General features: G+C 47.6%; 1 protein-coding gene across 5 annotated transcripts in view; it reads right to left on the bottom strand.

Annotated features, from left to right (window-relative positions):
* SORCS1 (sortilin related VPS10 domain containing receptor 1) overlaps nucleotides 1-24,563 on the bottom strand; it is a 512,629-nt gene that overhangs the window by 26,560 nt on the left and 461,506 nt on the right. For all 5 annotated transcript variants that reach the window (XM_059173260.1, XM_059173256.1, XM_059173258.1 and 2 more), the window contains exons 19-23: nucleotides 22,175-22,361; nucleotides 14,500-14,633; nucleotides 12,224-12,347; nucleotides 6,876-6,988; nucleotides 4,164-4,295 (exon numbers count right to left, since the gene is read on the bottom strand). In XM_059173260.1, the coding sequence (XP_059029243.1) occupies nucleotides 4,164-4,295; nucleotides 6,876-6,988; nucleotides 12,224-12,347; nucleotides 14,500-14,633; nucleotides 22,175-22,361 (690 nt within the window). The remainder of the gene's footprint in view (nucleotides 1-4,163; nucleotides 4,296-6,875; nucleotides 6,989-12,223; nucleotides 12,348-14,499; nucleotides 14,634-22,174; nucleotides 22,362-24,563) is intronic.

Below are 24,563 nucleotides of genomic sequence, written 5' to 3'. Positions count from 1 at the left end.
CCAGGGATCTGTAGTAAAGACTGGTGGAACCCTCCAAGACAGGGGTCACTTGATTAACCCTGCCCAGGTTAGCCGGATAACAGGGTCAAGTACTTCTCACTGTGAGGAATTTTCAATTTATTTCACAGACAAGATAGCTTGATCTGAGCCAGCATGGCTGCTCCCCTAGGAAGGCTAAGGGAGGAGAGCCAAGAGCCCTTTGCCGGGACCTTCCTCTTGCAGGTTTCCCTGGGCCCATCTGACCGGGGTCCCACTTCTTCCCCCACTGGGGGTTTTGTGTAGTATGCTTACAAGAAAGGAGCCAGAGCATCAAGACAGGGATAAGGTCAGCCCCTCCCAAGTTCCAGCTGGGATTTGGAGTGCAGACCTTGGGGAGGGCCTGGGATGGGGGGGCACGTGGCAGGAAGGATCTCTTCCTCTGTTTAGTTCTGCCCTGCATTCCTTTAAAGTTTCTGTGGAATTTACTACAAAGGGAATCAGCTGCTTTTGTCAGCCTGGTGTTAATTCTCTCTCCCTGTTTTTTCTGTGGGGAATCCTGTCCTTCTCCACTCTCTGTCCACTTGATTCTGGAGAAGATTCCTGAATCCATGATCCAGGAAGCCCATCAAACATCTGAGTGGTTGGAGCCAGCACTTTGTCCCCCTGACCACAGGGACGAGGTAAGAGATGCTCACTTCTCCCAGGCCGGGCCAGCGAGAACTGTCCACGGGAGTTCTTTTGTTGCTCTTGGGAGAGAGAGAGGCACTGATTTGCAGATGTGGCAACAGGCCAGCTAAACAGAAGCAGGGGCCACCTGTGGCCATCTTTGCCTTCCTGCCCACTGGCTTCATTCTCAAGCAGACTCCCCATGGAGAAACAAAGAGAAGAGATGGAGAAAGGGGGAGCAAGGGGAGTATTTGGTGGCATTTTTGAGTGGCTCTGAATTCAGTGAAGGAACCCATGCTTGAACTGTATCCTTGGACCTCTCCATAAAATAAGCTCCTAGCTTCACTGTTTTTGCTTAAACCTGGTTTGAACCGGCTCCCTCTCAACTGCATCAGAAGTTAAAAGAAGAAAAGAAAAAAAAAAGACACAAAAACTCAAAACAAAACATTTCTCATTCACTTCCTGGTGCAACAGCCTTGGTCGTTTGGGACCCATGGAAGCAAAGCGGCTTCCAATCCACGTCTGTGGTGGCGGGGAGAGGGTGGTGCACAGAGTCGGGGGCCACAGGCTTGAGCTTCTTGCAGAAACCCAAGTAGCATCTCGTTCTCTTGAAGAGCTGTGTCACCTCGGGCAAGTCACTTCTCCGTGCTGGGGCCTGAATGCCCTCTCTTGGAAGGGACTGCATCAGAGAGAAAGGTCAAAGAACCCTCGGAGGTTGAAAACCACAGGTTTCCGATGGCAGCCCACTTCTCAGCATCTCAACACCTGGCTCAGTTTTATATGTAGATTTTGTTACCTCACATTTTAAAGCGGTAAGAATATCCGCTCCGACAAAGACACTCATTCTTCTACGCCTGGTGTGGCACTTGTTTTGTTAGAGTCCCAGGTAAGGCTCGTGCTCCTGCAACTTCCTTCAACAGACATATGATGCTAGCTAGCCTGGTAGCTCACTCTCCATGCTGCAAATGCACACGAAAACTCAGACGGGGCTCCCCCACTCCTGTGTCGTCCATCGTGTGCATTCCTCCCATTTCTTCCTGTCCTTGTTGTCTTCTCCATTTTGTATAACCTCATGCGGTCATGGTCCTCTTACTCTCGCCAGCCTCTTGCTTCCAATATGTGCCCTTCACCGTACCAAATAGTCTCTTTCACAAGCTTAAACTCCCATATTGCATTTCCATATATCCTCTTCCTATTTCGAGATGGTTACAAATGTATCCAGAATGTATTTATCACTTACCGACCATTTACTAGGAGTCAAGTATGTTGCATGTCATGTCTTGAATGTTCTCTCAAACACCTTGTGAAATGGGCATTATAGATTGTGTCACTTTGGCTCATTTACATGATCCTACTAGTCCTAAATTACTTTGTCTATAAATAATAGATACAATGGATATCAGAGCTAAAACTAAAAGCTTGTTTTTTGTTTTTTAATTTCTCCACTTCTCTGGATTTTTTTTTTTTTTAAGATCTTATTTATTTGCGGGGCGTGGGGAGGGCGGGGGGCTGAGCCAGGGGAGGGGCAAAGGGACAGGGAGAAGCAGGTGCCCTGCTCCAAGATCATGATCTGAGCTGAAACCAGACCCTTAACTGAGTGAGCCCCCAGGTGTCCCACTCCCCTGTGCTCTCTCTAATAAAAAGACTGGTCTCCCTAAGCACTTAGCACTTAGCCAAGTGCTAAGTCACACAGCCTTCAGATCTCTGACTCAGTGACACCAGGCAGCCTGAGAGGGTCAGTCCACCATTCTCAGCGTGTCTTTGGAGGCGGGTGGTCAGATGAGAGAGAGAATGAAGGGGAACAGGAGCTCCAGAGAAGAGTCCAAACAAGATACATTCCTACACAAGCAAAAGAAACTTTACAGAAGATACCCCTCTTCTTCCTAGATTTCTCAAGAAAACATCTTTTAGAAAAAAACAAAACAAAACAAAAACCAAACCAAAACAAAAAAAAACACACAAAAAAAACAAAAAAACAATTGTAAGTGTGAGAAACAGAGATGCCCAGAGGATGAGATGCCTCGGAAATCAGCTGGCTCTAAGTCTGGACTCTCTTCCATACCTGAAAGGGTTATAACCCGAGTTTCATGGAAGCTCGACACGATTTCCAGGAGGAGGAACGACTGCATGTGCTCATACCTCAGGCCCTTAGGTACCCATCTACCTCTCCCGCAGGTGCGCAGCGGGGCGGGGATAAGAAGCAATCCATTTCGTTCTCCCACAAAGTTGCAGGTGTAGATAATAATTTGTGGAAAATAGCGGGAAGCCGAGTGCCAGGGCTGAGTGGGGTCAGATGCAAATCCGACCGGACGACCTGCCCCCGCGCGCTCTTCAACAGCAGTTCGCGAGGAGATGGAGTTCACTAGGGCTTTCCAGGACAGCTTTGTCCTACGTTACTTGCGCATGGAGAAAATTACCGAGGTGAGCCTTCTGCCAAGTGAGAAAGTGCCATTGAAAGGAGGGTGTGTGCTAGGAGGTGAGCCAGGCTGTAATTTGGGGTTGTTGTTAATAAGCCTGTCATAGGAGGTTCTCAAGCCATCTTCAAAGACGAGAGATCGTGCGACTAGATTATGGGCTTATTCTAAACAAATTGAAAAACTCCACATACTGGAGCGGAGAAAGCCAATATTTATTCAGAGTCTGAGAAGAGAATCCTATTTTTTAATCTTCCTGCCAGAAAGCTCTGAGAAACCAAATTCATGTAGTTTCTAGCAGGGTAACCAGACCAAGACTGATGATTTTAACTGAACGGATGATGAAGAAGGGGAGGGGAAGGAGAATGGGAAGAGGAAGAAGAGAACGTAGAAGAACAAGGTAATAATCAACCTCACTACACAGATTAAAGACTCCTTCGAAGTTCAAAGGCAGGGGGAAGAGATCGAAGGGGGCAGGACACACACACACACACACACACACACACACACACACACAGTCAGCTTCTCCAAAAGGCAGTGGACCTGAAGAAAAGACGGACCCCACACAGCCAGCAGAGGTGGTCTGGAACCAAGATTACCTCATTTATTATAAACACAGAGCAGGTCCTCTTAGCCTGGTGGAGGTACAGAGGGTTCAGGGGATGTATAAAAGTCATACCTTTTAAAAACAGTATCATGCATCACATGTTGTTTGACTCTAATGACACTTTTGTGATCCAAGTCAGAAAAGGAATAAATGGGATTGACTTCCAAGTATTATTCAGCCACTTGCTTTCTTCCCCCACTTACTATCTTGGCCCGTTTTTCCACCGATGTGTCAAACTCCCTGTCAGTGCTCTAATCTACAGCATGGAGATACCTTCTGAGGAGGTGAGCCACCACCTCCAATAACCACGCTTGCACGGGCCTGACTGTGAGGCTGTAGTGCCAATCAGTGGATTCTGGGAGCGAACAGAGGACCACAAACGGTCAGTGCCCTCATTCTCAAGCCTGATCCCCCAGAGCGCCGTGCTGGGGGGTCAGGTACCAGCGGGGGTGTGGCTCAGGCTCCTATGGACGCTGAATGTCACCTGGGGGACTCACCTGCTCCAGGTCCTCAGCCGACTGCTTGTTTTCTCCAGTCGGATCCTGATAGGGCAAGACAAAGAGCTCTGCCGCGGTGGGCAAGCCGGGGAGCACCGCCACCAGGATGTGCTGGGCTGGGATGCCTGTGGCCTGAGAGGGAGAGAGACAGAAGCTCACATAAGTTCCACAGAAGAGGCGGGGAGGATGCACAGAGTGGTCCACGGGTAGCAGGGGAGCAGGGTGGGGAAGGCAAGCCGGCAGGCAGGCAGGACATGAGCCTCCTGCAAAGGAACACGGCGTGGGGCAAGGCGGCTGGAGCCTGTGACGGTGGCACTCCCAGGTGGTGCATTCTGGTACCCGGGGGCTGAGAGAGCGCTCTCTCCCTGAGGGAAGTGGGAGAAAGTGCTTCACTTTCTGCCAAACAGATGGCAGAGGCAAGGAGGGTCAACAGCGGCTCAAGGTCATCTAGGTAGCCTGCAGGGATGCAGAGCTTGCAGCTTGGCTCTGACGGTGCAGCCCTCCCTCAGCAGTGCTCTGCTGCCTCCCGTCGCCTGATACTTAGTCCACAGCAGCCCCCGTCACAGCCAACGTGCTGTTCTACGGCCCTCCCTGATTTAAACTCAGAGATTATGTCTGAATCGTCCTCATCAGGTCCAAGAATGCTGTTCGAATGGCGTCTGATTAAAGATCTCACTGTGAAATGTGAACGGAAAGACCCCATTTGATGAGGTAAAGGTAACTGCTTTTATTCCCCACTCTGTTACCCAGGGAAAAGGAAGGAAACAGCAAATAAACTGGCCCCGGGTTGGACTTCTGGGAGGGTTTATTCGAGTCTGCTAGACAGTTCGGTTCCTTGGGGCTTAAGGAAGTAGCCAAGGGCACTGCTCATCTCAAACACAGGGTGGGAGGCTAGGAACCGGGGCCGGGTCCGCGGCCTCCTGAGATGCGGTGAACAAGGAGCCTTTGCTAGTGGAAGGGATCAACCCCTCTGCCCCAGCACACCCTGACCTGAGAGATGCTGAGCCAAATGGTCTATTCTGTATCAAGCTGATGATGCTACGCAGCAGCCTGGAAATACTGATGCGCAGTAATTTCTAGGCTTCTGGACAGCTGGTGGAAAGGTAGAAGCCCAGGGGATGTGATCCCTTGACTACAAATGCGAAGAGAGAGCAGCCTGCAAGACTGGTCACTGCTGAGCTAATGCCTGGTTGGCAAGTCCCCCGAGGGCATTGGGCAGCTCCATGGACCTCTAGAATGCTACAGGTGGAAGGAAAGGGGCTGTGGGCTCACGGAGGGGTGGACGTCATCTCTCTTGGACAGCAGAGGAGAGAAACCAGTAGTTACACCAGGGACCAACAGCTCCGAGGGCAAAGGGAGCGATTCGGGCGGCACCTGCGGGTTAGTCGATGCGCCCCCTGGTGGCCATGATGTTTGGCCACACGGAGGTCACGCATGCTGAGTCACGAGGACAAAGGCCAGGTGGCATTTAGGCGCAGCCTTTCTCCACCCCACTGTTCCACGCATCCCTGCTTCTCCATGTGAGAAAGCAAAGGACGGCCGTAGAACGGAGAGGTTAGGAAACCAGGAGGGCAGACTGACTCCAGAGTTTGACTCTTAACTGTGGCCGCGACCGGAACTCCCTGAAGTCTCCATGTTCAGTTTCCTCATCTGTAAAATGGGAATGATTACAGCAGCTACATCGTAAGCTACTTCTTTGTGATTAAATGTGCTAAAAAATGCAAAGCACGGAGCAGAGTTTGGGGACTACCATCAGTGTGACATTACTGTCAACAGAGACCGTGGCAGGATATGGAGAAGGCCAGCCCTTTGCCGACAGGAGCAGGCTTTATCTGAATGCCTTTATCCCACCAGCACTTTGTGTCACAAGGCATCCAGTGCTGCGTCCAGGGAACAATGTATGAAACACCCTGCGCTGATTTTCCTGTTAGGCTAAGAAGATGCCCTGGAGAGAGAGCTCATTTCTGATTTTCTGGGCTTGCACCATAAATCTGAGCCGCTCCACGAGCATTGATTCCACTCCTGGCCTCACTCATGAAAGTGTCTGCTTACTCAGACAGGGATAAAACTCACCGCCTCGCCGTTCTTCCGGAAACCACGGGGGGCCGGGTTTCATAGCACGAGCCCAGACCCTGGACTCAGAACCTTCACTTCACGTCGCTGCCTTCATCACTTACCAGCTGTGAGGCCTAAACAAGTTATTTAACCTCTCTGAACCTCAGCGGCTTTGCCCACAGGAGGAGGACAATAAAGCCGTCCTCTTGGGGCTGTGGCGGGGGAGACATGCCTTTGAAAGAACACGGGCAGAGAGAGAGGACTGACCGCCACGGGCTGACCCTCACTAACGGTATTCTCGCCGTGGCCCTTCAGTATGGGACCCCGGGGCTGACTGTGCACTTGCTAGTGAGCTGAGCGTGAACCCTGCCGTAGGAAGAAGATGGTCACAAATTCCCATGTGTTTCTGCTCTAAGCAGAAGTTTCACAAGGCACAAGGACCGTGTGTTTGTCCCCACTTTCATCCCCCCGCCAGGAGCACCTCGGCTGTGTCTGCCCATGCCCGGATCAGCGACGCAGAAGGCAGGGCCCCTGCCCGACCTCGCAGGGGCTCTGGCTCTTTCCTGGCAGTTCTTGGCCCATGGGCCCCCCACGGTGCAGCGCGGGGAGGACAGAGAGGGAATGGGCCCCGGAAGAGGAGGAACCCTCTGCACTCACTTCCACCAGGGATTTTTTGATGACTCGGCTGATGTCCCTCCTCCACTCGGGGATATCCGGGTTGTAGTCATCCAGGTTCAGAGAGAAGGACAGGCGAAGGGATCGGAATTCCTCTGGGGATGCAACAGTCGGGTGATGACTCAGAGGCCACTGGTTTTCTCAAAAGCATGTTAGATATTTTATGCAAAGCCTTAACAAAGGGCCCTTTTCTTCCACAGTCACCAAACAGAGCCTTCTAGAAGGCAAATCTCCTAGTCCATTTGGAATCTGCTGTCTCCCCCAGCCCTCATTTACTAAACCAGAGCCCCAGGTCTGGCCCATGCCTCACTCTGTGGCCTCTGCCGGCTGGTCCCGGTGCTACACTGAGCACTTGAGGTCACTAGAGCCCCGGAGTGCCTGGGTGCGCCTCAGCCGTGTGACCCTGGGCCTCTGCGCTCTGTCCCTCCCGCAGGACACACACCCTTTCTCTCGGCCACGCACGCAATGTTCAAGCTGTCGTTCGAGCACTTACCGATGGCATACTTGCCTCCACCACGGTTCAGTGTACTTTTTCACGGCCCTACTGTGTCTGGCACACACTCCCATTATTATTAGGATTGTATGATTATTATAACCATGATTCCACAGCTAAAATTATTCCTATAGTCATTCCGTTGCTATGTTGTGTTTGTATGGAAGTTTTACTTCACGGAATTTTAAACTCCTTAACTCCAAGAATTTGTTCATTGTCTCTGTATCCCTGAGTTCATCTCAGTGCTTCCAAGAGTAGAACAAGATTGCAAAAGTAAGGGTGTTGGGAGGAGAAGATGGGGAGGCTGAGGAGGGAGCACACTGCAGCCCGCAGAAGCATCCGTGACACTTGTGGGAGAGAGGGAAGAAGGCTTGGTGGCTGCCTTGCAGTGTGAGGAAGGTCCAACAGGACTGTCAGGGAGTCCTTGAGCCACGTCAGCAAAGGAGGAGTCCCCTGCATGCCAGGAATGAGTCTGCTTTAATATGTCTGTCACACTTGGTCAGTAACTGTGGTCAGCACCTGGGAGGCATGGCGTTGGCCCAAGGTAGTGATGGGTTTTGGAGCCCAGCAATGGGGATCTCAGCCCAGGACAAGTCAGGTCATGTCACCACCCTAAAACCTGCTAGTGCCTTTTAGGAAAAAAAAAAAAAATCAACTTCTTAACCACGGCCTTCATCATCCCACATAAGCCAGGGCAGACTTTTTCTGCTGCCTATCTCCATGTTCCTCTGTGCTCCAGGACCTCTCCGTGCTGCTGTGCTCCTTCTCACACGAGCACACTTCCACTCCCCCAGATACAGCATGGTTGGCTCCTTCTCATCATCCGTCAGTCTCTCCCAGGAGAAACTCTGCCACTAGCAACCTGAGTTACCCTCCCTTCTGCTACCTCAGACACCTTTCATCATATGACCCTATCTGTCATCTTTGTACTTCTTGCCACTTAAATTATTTTATTTTTACTGCCTGTCTCCCACACAGAGACATAAGGTCAGCAAGGACAAAAAGACCATGTTCCTGGTCCTGTGGGATGGTACCAAGCACATGGTAGGTTTTTGATTATTAGCTAGTCTTTTAATCAATTTGTTAAATAAATAATTACATAACACTGGAGGCTGTCTTGTAATTTATGCATTGACTTATTCAACAAACATTTCTTTCTTGTTTAAAGCATGTCCTCATGTTTCAGTAGGGGCTCTGTGACACGGGTAATGCTGATTATACATTCAGAAAACATAAAAGCCCACTTGCACATTTCCTAACAATGCTAAAGACTTATCAGACACAGGCTTTGAAGACTCTTAAATTATAAGGAGTGTATTACGGCAGTTAGCCTATTTCAAAGACGTATTTTTCGCAGCGTGACTGTTTTATGAGACACTGGTCACCTGTATGAACATCACCACTTCAGTTCTGATGAAGAATAATGAAATGCATCTTAATTAGTAGCATGTAAATGGGAGTCCCAAGGAATCAGTCACTGAATCCTAACTTTTCACTTTAAAGATGTAAATTGATGTCATTTTCACTCTCCCCAAACCTCTTACCAAACTGGAAACATCATGTGTAAAGGAAGCTGATTATCTTAATAAAAAGACACCAGTAGAAAAATAACGTGACTCTCTCTATAATAACTTAACAAGCTCAGTAGCAGGACACCGGAGTGTTAGACTTAAGTTTACTCAACAAGCAGGGGATGCATGTGGGAGTACTAAACAAGGTGAATACCAGTAATAAAGACACACACACACACACACACACACAGTTGCGCCTTTGAACAATGTATGGTTTAGGACGCCATGCCTCACCCTGGTAGTTGAAAATCCACAATTATTCCTAAAAGCTTTACTATTAATAGCAAACTGTTGACCAGGAGATTTACTGACAACATAGTTAATTAACACATATTTTCTATGTCATGTTTCATACACAGTACGCTTAACAATAAAGTAAACCAGAGAAAGGAAAAATTAAGAAAATAATAAGGAAGGTAAAATACATTTTTAGTATTGGACTGTACCTCCTACCCAAAAATCCATATAGGAGAGAACCCTTGCAGTTGAAACCTGTGTCATTCAAGGGCCACCTGTGTGTGTGTAGTGTGTGTGTGTGTGTGTGTGTGTGTGTGTGTGTGTGTGTGCTTACAACTGCTGAGGCAGATGAATTCTACACATTTACATTTTTTTTTATTTATTTAAAAGCAAACCTGTGCCCTGAAGCAAATTAAGGGAAACAATGCAGACTAGATGAACCAGATTTTCTTTCCTGCAGTCCTTTTGGTGGCTTGGGGTGGACAGTTTTTCCCCTGTTAATTTCCCAAATATAATCCTTCGTTCAGTCTGTCTGTAAGGCCCTTAATGTTCCCCTCAGCTTAAGTAAGTTTTAGACAATTTCTTTTTTTTTCTTTTAAAGATTTTATTTACTTATTTGACAGAGAGAAATCACAAGCAGGCAGAGAGGCAGGCAGAGAGAGAGAGAGGAGGAAGCAGACTCCCTGCTGAGCAGAGAGCCCGATGCGGGACTCGATCCCAGGACCCTGAGATCATGACCTGAGCCGAAGGCAGCGGCTTAACCCACTGAGCCACCCAGGCGCCCCTAGACAACTTTCTTCCTGACTGCAGGCCTCTGACATCCCTTTGCTTCCAGCATTTACTTTACAAAACCTGAAATTATAAAACTCTTCTCTGTTCTTCTGAGATACACATCTTTTCCAAACCAGGAATGCCTTTCTCAGGAACCTGGAGTCATCTCTTTGAAATGTAACCATCATGAAAGATAGAAAAAGACCATGGAGATTCCCCAAAAATTAAAAATGGAACTACCAAATCATCCAGAAACTCCACTTCTGCATATTTGTAAGAAGGAAACAAAAATACTAACTTCGAGGGAGATCTGCATCTCCACGTTCACTGCTACATTATTTACAATAGCCAAGAAATGGAAATGACCTAAGTGTCCACAGACAGAAGAATGGATAAAGAAAGTACAGTATAGACATACAATGGAATATTACTCATCCATAAAAAGAAAGAAAGCCTGCCATTGGTGAGAGGGCAATGGGTCACCGGTCAGTGCCTGCCAGTGACACCCATGACCTCCAGGAAGAAGAGAGAGAACAGAGAGCCCATGTGGAACAGCCATGAGAGCTGGTTAGTGGGGTAACTTCAGAGCATGGGCCCTGCAGTCTAGACGGGCTGGGTTAGAGGCCCAGCTCCGACACAGACGAGCTGGGGCAGGTTACCTGCCCTGCTGAAGGAATGAATGAGAGGAGTAACACACTCACCCCTACGCCAGGGTTGTTATGAAGATTTAGTGCATGCCCAGAGTATAGAAAGGAGATGCAGAAGGAAAGAGAAGCAAAAGTTCTCCATTGTGGCCACCAAGCTCCTCACCGACAGGACCTTGTTAGGAAAACCACAGCCCTGGTTTGCTTTCACTTACTCTTTGGGCTTCTCAAGCCTCTTGCAGGAGGTTGGGGAGGGTGATGGGCAGGAGAGGGGAGGAAGGAGGACACATTATGAAGCTAATTCCTGGGCAGGCACGGAAGAGTGTCCTCAGACTTGGTCAAAGTTCCTTGTAAATTATTTTTTAAATTTGAAGGTCAAGTTGGTCAGATGAGAAATGAAAAACAAAACCCGCATCAGAACCAATTAATTCTGGGACTGGGGCAATTGATATTATTGGACCACTAGCTAGTTTCTCTCTGACTCTCCCTCTGTCTCAGTCTTGGTCTTCTCCGCTCTCTCTGCACAGCACTTACCTGTCCTGTTTTTCTTTTAAATTCCTGTCTTTTTTAAACTTTAATTTTCCATGATGCAGAGGTACCACTTTAATATTAAGAGCACACTTCCCATTTTCATCATCCACTAATAACACTCTGCATACCTGACCATCTTTCCGTGCAGATAAAAATTACCAAAATAAGATCAGTTTGCGGAAACTGTTTGTAACCCCCCATTTGCCGTCAGGGATCCTACTTTTCCACTTCAGTAAATTTTCATTCCATGCAGTACTGACTACATTCAACTTCCCAACTGATTAGAAGATTGTATTGATGTTTGTTCAAATTAATATTCAGTCCAGGACGATATGTGACATCTGCTTATTGTCGCCCTTCAAGCAGACTTCTTGTGGTTGCTGTTGTTGTTTGTTTGTTTGTTTTGATAATACATATTTGAGGAAGAGATTCTCGGAATATTTAGATATTGGTAGAGTGTTCTTAATCATCAAGACTCTTCAAGTTGAACTTTTAAAAAAGCCTCAATATTGGGGCGCCTGGGTGGCTCAGTGGGTTAAAGCCTCGGCCTTCGGCTCAGGTCATGATCCCAGGGTCCTGGGATCGAGCCCCACGTTGGGCTCTCTGCTCCCCAGGGAGACTGTTTCCTCCCCTCTCTCTCTCTCTGCCTGCCTCTCTGCCTACTTGTGATTTCTCTCTGTCAAATAAATAAAATTAAAAAAAAAAAAGCCTCAATATTAACTATTTCCTTTTCTAATGGGTTTTCATTATTCAAACACCACCAAGATACCAGATGGGACGAATTAGCTGTACACGTTATGAAACTCATCCTACCCCACTTCAGGTGAGTGAGGGTAGAAAAGCCACTTTCAAAACACAAACCAGTAAACGCTCCTGGGGTCTTGGGGCCATAACTATGCTGGGGAACGACATCTTCCCCAGAGGATGAGACCAGAGCTGACTCAGTTCTTTCTCCACCACTGCCCTCTGCAGTCTGGGTAGAGGCCTGGGGGCCTCTGATAGCCTGTAAGCACACTACCTCACTTGAGCCTGGGGAGGCCAAGCAAGGTGAGCCAGGAAAGGGGCAGGCACACAGGCACTCACCGTACACCGCGATGGTCTTCGTGTCCTGCAGGATGGCATTCCCAGCTGAGACCTGCACTGTGATGGTGTTCATCCCTTCAGAAGTAAACTTGAATGATATGCTCCCTTCCAAGGTGATCAGAGGCTGAAACCGGAGAGGGCACAGAGTGAGGGGACAGCTGCTCAGTCACCGATGAGACCAGCCACGAGCTCTGAGCCACCAACAAGCCACTTAAGTCAGCAGAGGCTCTTCCTGGTGAGCCCCCATGCAAATGGCTCCAGCCGCTTCCCCATCATCTCAAGTCCGGGCTGGAAAGGAGCTATGAGAGCCATGACCCCAAGGAGCTCTGCCCATTCCCTGTGACGATGACCCTCTCTTTCGGCGTCATCCTGGTTCAGGGCTGGGGTCATCGACAGGCCTTGCTTCATGGTGGGACAGATCTCTATCTGCAGCCTACCCATAACTGGCAGGTCTCTTAAAACAAAGAAATACTCAAATCAGACCCAAATAGGCAGCTCATGCTAATCCAGATGTAGGGGGCAGTCACTGAAAATCTCCAAGCTTGCTGTCGGTCATCTCTAGGGGGTACGATTCGTAGAACATTACAATGGAACACAGCAACATGGACACCCAAACTGTCCTCGTTAGACTACAAGTGGCCTTGTATGGCTTGACTCCTCTGAGAGGCCCTATCAGCAGTTTCTGGAAGTAGCTATTATGGAAACACATACTAATTGGACAGTGGTTTGAGGACTGAAAAAAAATTACAAGTTGGAGTCGTGCCTGTGATATCATCGGACGCTGGGGTCCTAGAGGAAGAGATGATTAGCCTATTGACTTCCCTCCACTCATTCCCTACAAACATTTCTTTCCTGTCTTAATTAATTTAAAAATCTAAATTCATGTAACCAGCTCCCCATATAGCAGAGGGAAGGCTAATGCCCAGCATAAGAAACCCACTCAACATAATCCATTGAGAATTTGGTTTTCTGCTGTCAGGTTAAAAAAACATTAAAGAAAAAGAGACACAGAAGAAAGTTGTTTAGTACCTTCCCCTTCCAACACTACGTTTTATGCAAATAACTTGGATTTCTCCTCTGCCACTGTGGGTCCTGGGCCTGACTTAGGCCACGTTTACATGGATAGTTTCAGAAGAAATTTTTAAAAAGCTGCATTTCAGTGAAGTTAACTTAGCAGGAGACGTGAGAGTTTCCTTCCCCTGCCAGGCAAGTAGGAGGTCTAGGATGGGGGGAGGTTTCCTCCCTGGGCCTGGGCAAAATTAGGACTCCTGTTAAAGCCAACATTCAACTCTGGGGTAGAAAAAGATTTATATCGGGATAGGATGCACTCTCTTTGAAGAGCTAAGTCACCCAGCGCAAGAGAGCGGCCTTCCTGGAAGATGAGGCTTTCTTGTTCTGAGCAGATCATGCCACTGCCCTTTGGGGAGGCCTCTGCCTGGACCACCTTGACTGACATTTGGAGGCAAACTGTAATCTTTAAGAATGGATAAAGTTCAAAAGGGAGCTTTCAGCCTGGTATCAGGGGAAGGAGAATTCACGTGGGCGTGGGAAGGCCTTGGATCCGGCCTCCCCGTGAAGCAGATGAACGAGGAAGGAGGAAATCCCTTCGTGTGTGTCCTCCTGATTTTTCCATCTGAAAAACGAAGGCCTTAAAGTCAATGAAGTTTAAGGTCTCTGCTCGTTTTGAAGTTGCTGTTGACTTTTGATCACAGGGTGTGTTCTGGGAAAACAGAAAGGGTAAAGCTGAGAGAAAGGAGTGGCCGTGTCTGAATCAAGCGAAGAGGCCATCTGGGGGCCAGGTTGTGGTAAGTATTTTTGCTTTTGACTGTCTGGTATCTATTTTTTTTTCCCCTTTTGGGGGACCATTTTCCCCCTTCTCTTGGTCCATGTGGTTCCAAGGAGGCTGACTTCAACACGTCTCCTTCTACCCTGAGCACTGGGAAGGCCTGGTCAATAGTACTCCATTCCGGGACTTCTGTTAGAACTTCTATGAAAGTCCATTTGTTTTCTCTTCTAAGCTGTGAGAGTACAAAGCTCAGGCTGCTGCTAAGCCCTTTGCAAGGGGAAGGCCAGCTGGAGAAGGTTAACACAGAGGAAGGCAGAGGTGAAGGGCAGGGGTGATGTGGTGAGAGAGAGACAGAGGGACAGAGGGAACACGCTGATGACATTACTGGGGCACGATGAGCCTGCTGTCCCCGGAGCCAGGACTACTCCCAGACTCTTGGGTTAAACAAGCCCTTTCCTTTTTTACCTTCAGCCAGTCTGAGGGGACCTACCTCCGTGTTGTTTCCGTACCACCACACGTAAGTGAGGGTGCCCACTTGGCTGGGCCACAGCACTGCCGTGGCGTTGACCTCTTTGTTCTTTGTGGTGACGAAAGGAAGAGACAGGTGTACGTGTTCCAGGGGACCTGAGGCACGAGAGAAAAGACGAGGATAGAGAAGGAAGAGCCTTCTGGGCTTCCCCTTCCCTGCTCTGAAGAGAATACATACTCATTCTAGAAGCCTCCAAAACATCACAGTCCTACTTCCTGAGGAGAAGGGGTTTTCCCTACTTAGGAGAAAAGATATTATGGGGACCCATTGTGTCTCAGTAGTTTCCATTTACTGATATTTCTGCCAGGCCTAAAACCTGAGTTATTTATGTGTAAAACCTTAAAAACTTACAAGTAATTTATGAATTCTTTAAATAAAGAGGCATAAACGAGGATTTCCAGAAAGATGCGAAGTCCTCCCAAGAAGTCGCATCTGCGGAGGGAAACCAGGAGGCCGGAACCCTCACAGACTCCATGTGCGTGGCCATGGGGGCTGGGGGTGGGGTTTATGCACACACCCCCACACCATTCTAAATGTGACTGTTCTTGACTCTTTGCTGGGATTTTCAAGATCTGTATATGTGTAAATCTGTGTGCTTGTGTGTGAGAGCGTGTGGAAGTATCTCTCTTCACGAGTATACGTAACGCACCCCCCCCCCCAGCCAGTTCAAACTGCTCAGTGTTGAGTTCAGCGTGTCGAGGCCCAAATATGCATAGGCAAGGAGCTAGCTCTGTGGGTCTCAGGATGTGCTCAGCTGAAAAAGGGGATGATTCTAGCTATGGAGGTCCATTAGGGAGAAGCCTTGGCCAGACGCATGAACCCACAAAGCTGTGAGTCCCTTCTTCAGAACGAATCGGTAGGGCCCCTCCTCCGACCCCTGGTCTTCCCTTTGAGCCACTTCTCCTAGGGAAAATACAGTTTTCTCTGAGGTGAATGTGGGAAAACTCTGTCACCCCATCATTATTCCATGAGATGGAGAAGAAACTGGCACCTTTCCACCTAGTTTAATCACCGCCTCTTCTGTTGGGTCTTTAAATGGCTTTCCTAGGATACGGACTTTGGCCTTTTTTCCCTCCAGATACTGTTCTGCTGAGTGTTCTCATCCACATACTGACCTTCCACTATAAAGCACATGCTCAGAACTCAAAAACCACCTACCTGACTCGAAACTCAATTAGGAGCCCAGTGATCCTAAGAAATTCATTATCTTCTCCCCCATTCTCTACTCTTCATGTCTTGATGAATGGAAAACAATGTTTATCCAGGGGACCAGCCCAGAAGCAGAAAGTCAACCTGGATTCCTTATTCCTTGTCACCCATTCTATGTTGGAAACCACTGACTTGGTTTCATAAAATGTCTCTCGGTGAGAGCTCCCCGCCCCGCCCCCACTCCTTTCCCGGCTCTTACAGCTGGACTGTCACAAGCCGTACTTATCTTCCTGTACCTATCTTTCTGCCTCCAACCTGCCCCAAGCTAATCCGGCCTCCCTCTCTGTGTGTTTACTGCCTGTCCTCTGCAGTAATAACAAGTTGCACCAGGTACCAGGGTCCTCAGCACCCAGAATAAAACATATACTCCCGGGTCAGGGTAGAGCAAGTGCAAAGATCTTGAGGGGGAGGTGGTTCTCTGTGTTTGCAGAATAGAAAGAAAGCCTGAGCATCTTAGATCCCTGATCTAAGAGGGATTCAGGACACATGGCATATTGTTTTGTAGGCTCTGAGGTATGCATATGTGTACTTATATGAGTTCATTCTTACATGTATACATATTATACATTCATACTACGGATGGCAATGACTATGCATCTTCTCATACTACAAGCTGTGGTGAGAGTGATGTTTCTAGAAAGCCAAGTTGATCATGCTACCTGTTTGAAATTAAAATTCCCATTACCTAATAATGATAGTTAACACATATTGATATAAAATCAAACTTTTGGAGGGTAAGAGACTTTCATATGTATCTTTGTATTTAAAGACTAGCACAGTTCCTGAGATGTAGCTGGTAATCGAATGTTTGTTGGGTAGGTGAACAATTTCTTGTTTCTGATTTTGCCTATGCTTCTCTCTCTTTAAAGAATTAGAAGCTTAGTGACCTGCATACAGAATAGAATTGATTTTCTGGTTTATAAAGCATATGATAAGAAGTAGTTGTTCATAAGTCAGAATGGTTCAATGTGCTTTAAAAAAAAAAAAAAGGCAGCATCTACTGAGCGATGACCATGTGTCACATATTCTGCTAATGACTCTTTTCATTCTCATTTCCTCCTCACAACAACCTCATGAAATAGGCATTACTGTCATTTCCAACTAAAGATGAACAAATAGAGGACAATGACTTTCCCAAGGTCACACCGTGAGGAAACATCGATTCCAGGATGTGAGCCAAAGCGGTTTGATTTTAAAGCCCATGCTCTGGCCGGGTGACAAATGTTCCAAAAGATCGCTCCCATCTTCACAAAATAGCTACTAAGAGTCAGTATCTACCCATCACTGAAATATAGCCCCGGCACTGGCAAGTGCACTTTACACAGGCTCTCATTTCTTACATGGCTCTGCTGTTCCCTATCACTCGGTTTGCTCCAGCAGGTGCTGCCCTGTGCTGCCCCAAGGCCTCAGGGTAGACACCTCTCTCAAGGCACCTGCTAACCTTCGAGTCTCAGTGGCAGTGATCAGGCTCCTGGAATGTTCTTCCTGACTCCCCTTATCGGTGATCTCCCTGATCAGGTAGAATACAAGGACTAAATAAGCTCTCTTAAGCATGTCGGTTCCATCCTAAGGGGCTCATTTTCTGTATCTCTCTCACATATGAATTTTGAATATTTTTTTTTAAGTCAGAACATCAGAGGAAGGATGGCATCAGTGGGTCCTATTAACAGCAGAAATGGAACCTTCTCCCTGAAATGTGGTCGTTAATTCCTTCAATAGTTTCAGAGGGCTGCCATACATCAGGCATTATTCTAGGTGCTGGGGACACCTGCTACTTGGCGGAGTTCATGTCTCACTGGGGAAGGGGGCACTAAACACATAAAGCTGGGGGAGCCCAGAGAGGACTGCTTTTGTCTCTCAGAAGAAATGACATGTGAGCAGTGACCTGCATAAAGGGAAGGAGTGCCCCCCACCCTCCTCGTGATGCTCCAGGGTGAGGGCGGGCAAGTGCAAAGACCCTGAGAGGGACGTTGGTTTGCCAAGTCTGAGGAACAGCAAGAACAGGGAGCCCGAGTGGCTGCAGGGGAGAGATGGAGGGAAAGAAGGGGAGCCGATGAGATCTAAGAAGGATTCAGAACGCACAGTGCATCGGCTTGTAGGCGCTGAAATACGCATGCGTGTGTTCGCACGCGTTCATTCTGGCAGGTGTACACATCACACGTTCATTCACTTGTGCGCAGTTTGCCTTTCATATTCCCACCTTGTCCTCTTGTATTCATTTACTTCTCATGCGTTTAGCACACCTGCTGCCCCAAAGCCTATCTTTTAAGCATTTCTTCTGTGTACAGAGCGTGCAGTCCGCACTAAGCCCGCTGAGCTGCGGAAGGTACACTCCAGCCCCTGGGGGCCCCCAGCTGGCTGGCTGCACTAAATCCAGAGCTGAACAAGCCTGCAGATGGGGCTCCCGCAGACAGGTGCTTGTGATGCACAAAAGGGACGGCAGGTGGCGCTGCATCACTCCATAAGAATCTTCCAGGCCAGGTGGGTGAGGGAACTGGGAAATAACTTGTGTTAATTGGGTCTCCCTCTTTCCCAGTTTAGCCCTAATGTGCTACAGAAAGCAGCTGATGTTTGTGAAGCTGAACATGGTGTGTGTGTGTGTGTGTGACCACCAAATTAAATATTGTGTGTGCATTACATGGCTGTTTGTCTGAAATGTTAAAAATCTGCTAGAAGAAGTAAAAGTAGTTCAAAGGATGAGATCCTGAAACAGAGTTCCTGAAACTTCAAAGTGCATAAAGATTGTGCTAATCTGTTCAAGGCAGATGATGACCCACACCTCTAGAAATTCCAAGAGAGCAGGTCTGGGATGAGGTCTAGGACACTATATTTTTATCGTGTAATTCTGGGGCACGTGACTCATAAAGCCACACTTTACAAAACTCGGGTTTGACATTTGCTGGACCAAATGATAATCACGTGAAAAGTTGCAAAGCTGTGTAGGTTTTTAAGAAAACCATCATTTTACCCTAAGATAGGAACAGAAAGACATCTGCAAATGGCACCTATGTACAGAAGTAGTTGGGAAGATTCGGGAAGAACTAGAAAATCTGTCTCTCTCTTTTTTTCTTTTTTAAACCTCCCATTCTGCAAATTTGCACAGTTTTCAGTGACTTTTTTCTGCAAGACTGGCTGAGATGGAGTAGTTTTCTGAGCAGAAATCTGCATGCCCTCTAAATTCTATCCTCTGCTCCACCAGCTGAAGGGAACACCGGCTGCACCGCATGTCTCGTTAGTTTGCAAACTCGAAGAGCACAGTAAATCCTATCCCCAAGGACTTTCCAACTGTCAGGCTACAACAGATTACCCAGCCTCTCAGTGAGAACGGCTGGCCCACTCCTGGCAACGTTAGAGCAGACACATCATCTCCATTTGTTTCTGATGACCTTCCAAACCCGCATTAAAAAAACAAAAACAAAACTCTCTGATTTGAGATCAAATCTCCTTTCCGACCTGGAGAGCAGAGGGAGAGAGAAATGCCATCAAGTCAGGCAACGGGGGAGAAATCCAGGCAAAGAGGAGGGGTACTGGAGAGAGAAGCAGAGCCCGGGCTTGGAAACTGAGCTAAGAGTTGCTGCTGCGAACCCCCTATGTAGAAACACATGCGCTACTTTGGGATGGTGGAGAAGCAAGCTTTACTAGCTGACAGATCACAGCATATTCTGCTTGAAGGAACCTGAGAAACAAGATGAGGGCTCCCCATACGACAGAGGAGAAAACCTAGGCTCAGAGAAATGGAGTGAGTTGGCCAGGAGTTCAGGCCAGTATCTGCATGTAACCACTCCTAACCCAGTCCAATGTGTTTGTTCTACAAAACATACACCCCTCCCCGCCCAGCTCTGGCCCCAGAACCTGGGACCGTAGCACCAAAAACTGCCATGATCCCCTTCAGGTTTGAGATGTGGGGGAATGTTAATCAAGTATGGTCTTGTTCGGACGTCCTGAGCGTAAAATAGAGTCAAAGAGAAGGTCCTTCCATTTTTGCTTTCTCTGTCCCAAAGACATTCCTGCTACAGGGGAGGCATCAGGTGAGGCAGAGTCTTGCTTCCATAGAATTAGTACAAAACAGTTAATTCTTATGCGTAAAGTCAGGCTTGCAGAGGGGTTCCATTATAGGAGGTATGCTTGTCCAAACACTGAACCCAGGATGAGCCTAACAAAATTAGAACCAGAACATAAAAAATTCCCCTTACAAAGCATGTGCCACTAAGGGGAAAGTCAAACTGCTGAGCCACTCAACGAGGCTAATGAGGAGGGGGAGAAAAAAAAAAAAAAAAGAAAATAAAAAGTGAAGCTTATTTCTTTTAGAAGTCCTGGCTTCAGCAACCTTTGATCTCTCTGCTGTTTTCCTTTCCAGGGTTGAGTAAACCCAGCAGAGGGTCAGGGTAGGGAGCTAGCCCTCAAGGGATACGATCATGTCTTGGGGTGAGGATGAACCCAAAGGGGCGGCCGGGAGGCCAAGGTGTGGGTGATCTATGGGAGGACCCGAGAAACGGAGACCCAGAAGCTGCGGCATTTCAAATCCGCATTCACATGTGGTTAGAGTGCGGTCGACGTTTCATACATACACAAGATATGGACTAAAATTATTGTGATTCTTCAGGAGAGCCGCTCTCAAACAAAAATCCTCCCCTTACTGAATAAGACAGGGAAAATGAGAGGCTGCTGGGTCGGCGGCCATTCCCAGCCAAGGTCCCGGCATCTGTGTTCTAAGTTAGTTTTGCTACCAATGACCAACGTTTGTGATGTATTTCTGAGAGATTTCCTGACCATTCCTTAGTAAGGAAGATTACTCCTTAGTAAGAGAGAACTCCGGAAAGTCCATGCAGGACAGCCTGGAGAGGGGGGGGAGGCTGCCACTGAGTCAGGAGAAAGGAAGCCTATGAAATGTGCCTTGAACCTATGTAGTTGCTCCTGCTCCTTTGGGACAATCTGCAAGGGAGTGGAGGGGACAAGGTGCATCACTGACAGCATGGACAGTGACCTCGGGGATCAAAGGCTGGTGCTCCAGAGACGGAAAGACCTGAGTCTGACGCCTGGCTTTGCCAGATAGCAGGTCTGAAATTTCAAATACATTATTCAAGCTCTCTGGCCCCTGCTGTTCTTTATAAAGTAGGGTTTCTAATAGTGCCGACTTCCTCAGGTTGTCCTGAGAAGTGAGATCAGACATGCAAAGGGCTTGCTTAGCACAAGGCTCGGTGCATAGTAATTGCTTAATAAACTTAAGCTGAAAAGAGGCAGGAAGCGTGCGTGTGCTGACTGGGAATCTTGTAAAACTTCACTTAAACCCAGAGAAGAGAGGGAGCGTTTCTTCAAAGCACCTCTGTCGTGAGTGTGTGGGAGAGAAAGATCGAGAATCACGGATACTACAGGAATCCTCAGGAATGAACAATCACCGGGGAAATCCCTACGTAGTCTTGTCCTCCCACTGGACCACAGCAGCTTAAGAAAAAAGGATTCTAGTTGGTATGTTCTGTGATCAGTTCAGTGGGCAAGAGGCAGGTGGGAGGCATGGAATCCTGCCCAGTCTTAACGCTCTTGGTCTAGAATTTAGAATTAATTCGGACAAGGCCATTCGTAAAAGGAACTACTTCCATTTTAGTAGTCCAGCTCCTTATCCATTACATCACTCGGGCTCTACGTAGCTACTTTCGTTTTAAAGCAAAGCACTTCTGTAGCAACCTAAACACGTCGCAAGCCTGTCTGGGGACACCCACACACCTGCCACCGGAGGCATTCGTGGTGCACATTTGCCTGACACAGAACTTAGGAGCTGTTGTGACCTCATCAGACTTAGCACACCTCCACATTCCTCCATGGGACAGATGCTTCAACACTTCTAGGAACTACTTCTCAGCGCAGCTCTTTCCCTCGCCTGACACCGCCTTCCCTCTAACACTGAACAGCACAGATAAGAGCCCAGGAAACACCTTTAGAAAGAAGCAAAAGTCTAAAAGCAAAATTTACAGCAGGACATATCATGGGAGGAGGAGAACAATCAGATGGGTAGAAATTCCGTCACTCACGCTAATTCTCAATGTACTGGATTAAGCCATATGTGGAAATTGTTTTTAAATGTTTCTGACTTAAAAAAAAAATTTAAAAAAGGTGAAAAACATATGCAATCCAAGAGCTCGGCCCAGCCACCAGCCGCCAGTCGCCAGCCACAGGGGGTATGGGCTCAGAGGCGCCTAGAAAAGGCACAGTAAGTCCAATGAGAACAAGTTGCAGCAACACGAATGCTAGGATTATTCAAGCTCTGCTCCCTGATTTTCCTTCTACTTTCTCCCACTCGGCTGTCTTATCCTTCCTCCCCATCTCCTTAAAGGTAACTGGTGAGCTGCTTCTAGACCTGAAACACTGAGTTATACTATCAAAGGACACGATATCTGAAATATGTCATAAACCAACAACAGCAATAACATACAAGTTACATGTAAGTACAGGACGGCGCTGTCAGAGCCCAGACTGTTGTCCACCTGCACCGTCACTCGGAAGATGCCCACGTTGTGATAGACGTGTTTGATCCCGTCTTCCATGGAGCTGAGGTTGACGTAAGACACCGCAATGCCGTCACCGAAGTCCACTTGGATGAGTGTCCTCTGGACGTCACCCTGAAAAACAGCCCAGCGTCAGAGGAGGGGAGTCGGTCAGCTGGCCGCCTCTGTGCCAGGGGCTGGGGCTCGTCCCGCTCCCTGGCTCGGGGCTCGTGGCGGACTCTGGCTCCCTCCTGCAGCTGGGAGCATCTGTCTGCATTAGACAGAATCCCAGTGACATTGCCTGGCAGACCGGAGCTTACCAAGATGGATGTTCTCCAAATCGGAAGGGCATCCACCACCAAAAGTTTCAAGATTTGGAAAACTAAGTGTTTGACAATCAGCTCTAATTTAAGAGGCAATTTCTCTGAGGGATCTGTTTATACTCTTATCCCCAGGAGTAAAAGGTGTACACACACAGCTTTAAAGGTTTTGGACCTGTTCCCAGGTTTTCAGGACCCTTGAGTCCCCCGTCTCATTCATGGTTCCCTAGTCATATTAGAGGAAGGTTAAAAGACACCTTGTCTCACCTGAGCTCAGTGCTATTATTATTTAAGATAATGATGGTTAATTCTTTTACACTTCGGTATTTTGTGCTAGAAAAATGGTTGTCATTTTATTCTTCATAGAATCTTAGCTGGGAGAGAAAAACAGGCCACATTTGTCCACTTTACAGGTAGGGATGCTGACGTTAAGGAAGATTTAATTACATGTTCAAGGTTAACACAGCTAGTTAGGGGCAGACCTAGGATTTGAACCCATCTCGTGGACCTGCATTTCATTCATTAGATGGGGAGAAAGCACAGCTCCCCTCTGGGCTTGAGTCCAGGGCATCAATAACAAGTCACACGACTTCATCCAAGTCATTCAGCCTCCTTGGGTCTCAGTTACCTCATTTATGAAATGGGCACAATAATACCTTACTCTCTTCACTCAAAGGTTTGTTACAAGACATGTGAGTTGATGAATCCTCCGTAAAATTTTGGACCAAATCAACGACTGTCAGAACCACACAGCTGTGAAGGATGTGCAATCCCCATTTTATAGCTGGATCAGAATCATATAGATCTAAATTTCCCAGTGGGAGGCAAGGAGAGAGAGGATAAAGATCTGCTTGCTAAAATCCCAGACCTGTAAGAAAACACTTTAGGAATAATAGTAGAGATTCTTAAGGAACAAAGTATCTTAGACCCAACTGACAAAAACCAGCTTTCGTCCCATGCAGCCTGTCCTTTGTCAAGTTTTCTTGTTTGTTTTGTTAGCTTTTCCCATTTTTAGAGGAAAAAAACTTAAAAAAAAAAAACTCAAAACCCAACAAACAAACAAAAACAAACAAAACAACCAAAAAACAAAACAAAACAAAAAACCAACTTTACAAAAACCACATACACACTAAAACCCTTTGAACTAAAAAAAAAAAAAAAAAATTTCGATTAACTAAGGTTCATATGGTATCATATTTTTTGAAAAGGCCAAGTTTAAAATGCTGACATTTAAAAGATTAATTCACAGGGAAAGGAAAAGCAGTTCAAATCCTATGAATCTCTGTGACCTACTCTTCTGATCTATGCCCAGCCAAGCATTGTGCGGGGGGCACGCGGCAGGGCAGCACACGGCAGGGCAGCTAACTCTCACGGAAGACATGAGCAAGAACTCTCCCCTCCTGTGGGAAAAAGAAACTCCACTCGGAACTACAAGACAAATGATCCACAAGCCTAGACACAGCGCAATTACTTCAATTCCCTTCGCTAATAAATATAAATGTCAACCATTCTTGCTGACTTGTCCTTCATTGGCACCAATCAGACTGGTCAATTTCTCGGTGCGGTTTCTGGTCAGTTCTCAGGTTTTCGGGATTTTCAGCGGAGGGGCTGCCAGCCAGTCTTTGGTATGGGCACAGAGAAAGGAACCACCTTAAAATCCACTCACATCATCTGGGACAAGTGTCTGAGGAAAACATCCGGAATAGTTAGGGTTAACTGGGTTAACCATGAAAGAAAACAGCAATATAAATTCTGAGAAAGACTGGGAGTGAGGAGTGAAGGGGAAGGAAAAAGAGGGAGAGAGAGGGGGAGGGGAGGGAGGGAGGAACTGAGGGAGGAAAAGAGGCAGGACGGAGGGAAAATAGGGAGGAAGAAAGAGAGTGAGGAGAGAGGGAGGGAAGAGCACTGAGGGAGAGAGAGACTGACAGAAAAAAGAGAGATTTAGGGTTCTTCGTGGCGACAGAGTGGGCCTCAGGTAAGGCTCTCCATTGGCAAGAGCACAGAGGAGAGACAACAT

Source organism: Mustela lutreola, chromosome 4 (assembly GCF_030435805.1).
Source record: "Mustela lutreola isolate mMusLut2 chromosome 4, mMusLut2.pri, whole genome shotgun sequence".
Taxonomy (NCBI): Eukaryota; Metazoa; Chordata; class Mammalia; order Carnivora; family Mustelidae; genus Mustela; species Mustela lutreola.
This window is presented reverse-complemented; position numbering and strand designations above follow the sequence as displayed.